This window comes from Sycon ciliatum, chromosome 13 (assembly GCF_964019385.1).
Source record: "Sycon ciliatum chromosome 13, ocSycCili1.1, whole genome shotgun sequence".
NCBI classification, from domain to species: Eukaryota; Metazoa; Porifera; class Calcarea; order Leucosolenida; family Sycettidae; genus Sycon; species Sycon ciliatum.
In genome coordinates, this window is record NC_088655.1 from 11,112,706 (window position 1) to 11,115,838 (window position 3,133).

The 3,133-nt window shown below is 43.5% G+C and overlaps 1 protein-coding gene across 1 annotated transcript in view; it reads left to right on the plus strand.

Annotated features, from left to right (window-relative positions):
- The window catches only part of LOC135829654 (uncharacterized), a 14,355-nt gene extending 12,933 nt beyond the window's left edge, over positions 1-1,422 (plus strand). Inside the window, exon 4 of the mRNA XM_065342047.1 lies at positions 471-1,422. Within this exon, the coding sequence (XP_065198119.1) occupies positions 471-679 (209 nt within the window). The 3' untranslated portion in view covers positions 680-1,422. The remainder of the gene's footprint in view (positions 1-470) is intronic.
- Positions 1,423-3,133: the final 1,711 nt, after the last annotated feature.

Here is a 3,133-nt window from a genome sequence, read left to right on the forward strand (position 1 = left end):
ATTTTGGTCTCTGACTGAACCAGTTAGTGGAAGATTTCAGGTGGCGTTTTCCAGGTCTGGTTAAAGAGCTCAGTGGTGTTGCGCTCATCGATATAGTTTTAAACGTTAACGAGTGATTGTACTTGTATGGACTCGGATGGAGAGCCAAGGATAAATTCATAGAAAAGATAAAGTCAGTGCCATGCAATGTTTTCGCATGAGCTGATGGTTTAGTAACTGGTGGTATTAGTGGATATTTGTGTTACTTGCATTTAGGGGCCTTTTTCTTTTTTTATAAACTGTACATGTACATGTACATGTCTATACACAACGAGCGAAATGTTACCGTGACTTGGTTGAAGTTTGCATGTTTGTACGGTGTGTGTGAAAAATTGTCACCTTTCCAATTTTTGACCATCTAAATCGTATCTACATTTCTAAACTATGCCATCCTACATGGTGTGTTGTTGCCTTTCATGTTCTTTTCTTAGGTTTTGCGATTGCCATTGCCGCTCTCAGCTTCGTGGCCTTTATCAGCCAGGATGGCGAGGATGGCGATTTTGACACTTCTCGCCATGGCTTCCGGGTCACAAATAAGTACGGTGCCAGTTTCATCATTGCATGGGTCACGCTAGTTCCGGCCTACGTAGCAGGCTTGCTGGCGCATTTCCATCATTCTGCAAAAGCTGCTGCAGCCTAATCATTTATGGGCAATATAAAATTATTCTAGTTTCTCGCTCGGCTAATCGCCTGTATTGCTGTTGTAGAGGAAGTCTATATTTGTGCAAAGATTTGTAGTAGGCTACTAGCGCTGATTGTCGCTGCTACCTTTTCTGCACATGTGCATGTACATTGCATACACGTCATGTACATGTACATGAAAATACACACATACGTGACTATTTACATGGCCAGGTTTTGAGTGATGGAAAATAACGTTCAATTTGTTCATTGCAAACCAATCTCTGCTGCTTCTTGTGTCAAAATCATTCTTTTCCCTCATTCCTTCCCTCAACGTACGAATACCCATGAATATCCAGCAATATAATTATTTGAATTGTTCTTGATCGTTAGTGAATTTATTCATTTTATATTTTAAACAAGCGTTTCGCAGGTAGCAGTTTTAATATACATGTACATGTAGATACCAGGAGGACTAATTGTACTGCTAGTATTTCCTACATGTACATGTATAGTGTGCATGTGCAGTCAACTTCGCTTATAACGACACTCGGCGGGGCATCAAAAAAGTGTCCTTATTCGCGAAGTGTCGTTAAACCCGAAGTCTCATTATATGTATTACAGTTGGGTGGAACTTTGCTCTGGGCATGGACATTCTGTCGTTATTCGCGAATTGTCGTGATATCCGCAGTTGCTGTTAGCCAAGTTGACTGTACATGTATGTTATGTGTAAAATGTTATACTTCTTCAAGTACGATGATCGCAAAGCACACAACGACAGAAATTTTTTTTATTTTTTTTTATTTATTGCAACATCTCAAGACTCGGCGGAAACACCGGCCAATATTACGAGAGTGGGTGATTGCCAACCACGGCGATAAATAGAAAGAAGGGGAGGGAAAAAGAAAGAGTAGCAAAACGAACAGCAACAACAACTCCGTAAAGAAAGATAATGTCAAATAAAAACAGTGAAAAACACAGAGACGCAAAGGACATGTGGATAATGAGCTATGCATGTCGTAGTAAATAAGGGGCGGCACGGATCTTAAACAGGCGGAGTGAGGTCAGGTCCTTAACTTCTCTGGGTAGAGTGAGCCAAACAGAATAAGCAATAAAGAGAGGAATGTTTTACTTATGCATGAACATGTACATACATGTACATATATACATGTTATCAGGAGTACATTATTATGATCATGCACTCTTGATGTTGTGCTGAACCCCTTTTCGCGGGTGCCGCTGACTGGGACACATGAACATTAATTTTTACAATCTTCTGCGCTACCAACGAATAGTTTGCTCTGCTGTCATCCTGCCTACACTTCTGATCCACACAATCATACGTGCCCTTACATGCGTTGAACGATGCACTGACTGGCCTTAAAATTAGGCCAAAACGACATTGCCATTGCTACTCGAGGTCAGGGCTTACCGTCCTACATAATATCTACGGTCCACTAATGATAGTGGAGGCTACTCTCCGGAATGATTTCACATAATTATACTAACTTTCAAATCGAAATCAATCCATTGATAGCTTTTCTCCGCCTCTTTTGTTTGCCGATCCAGCGCTGTTCATGCCCCAGACTCTCCCTCTCTCTCTCTCTCTCTTTCTCTCTCTCTCTCTCTCTCTCTCTCTCTCTCTCTCTCTATCTATCTCTCTCTCTCTCTCTCTCTGTCTGTCTCTCTGTCTGTCTCTCTCTCTGTCTTTGTCTCTGTCTCTGTCTCTCTGTCTTTGTCTCTGTCTCTCTGTCTCTCTGTTTCTCCGTCTATCTGTTTCTCTCTCTCTCTCCATCTCTCTCTCTGTCTCTGTCTCTCTGTGTGTGTGTGTGTGTGTGTGTGTCACTCTGTCTCTCTCTGTTTCTCTCTCTCTCTCTCTCTCTCCAAGTTGCTTGAATCTCTGGTATCCAACAAAGCCACCGGCTCCGATGATATTCCGTCCTGCATCCTGAAATCCTGCAGAGATTCAGTCTCGTATCCGTTAACTGTTATTGTCAACCAGTCTCTTCGCTCTGGCATCTTTCCTGCTGCCTACAAACATGCCCATGTCTGCCCTGTTTACAAATCTGGTGATAAGACCTCAGCCACCAACTACAGGCCAATCTCACTGTTGCCTATCGCGGCCAAGATCCTAGAGAAGGTTGTCCACAAGCAAGTCACTTCGTATTTCACCCAGAATCCAGACCTGTCAGCCATACCAGCTGAACAATTTGTGTACCGCTCACACCATAGCTGTGAGGATGCCCTGACACTTTGCATAGACAGATGGAACAGAGCACTTGACAACGGTGACCAATGCGGAGTAGTCTTTGCGGATATGAGCAAGGCGTTTGACCGTGTGCAGCACACAGGTCTGCTGGGAGAGCTAGCCACCACTGGCTTAGGTGGCACTGTCCTCAAGTGGTTCTCAGACTATCTCACGAACCGCAGCCAGCAGGTTAATGTCAATGGTGAGAAGGGTGACACCAAACCC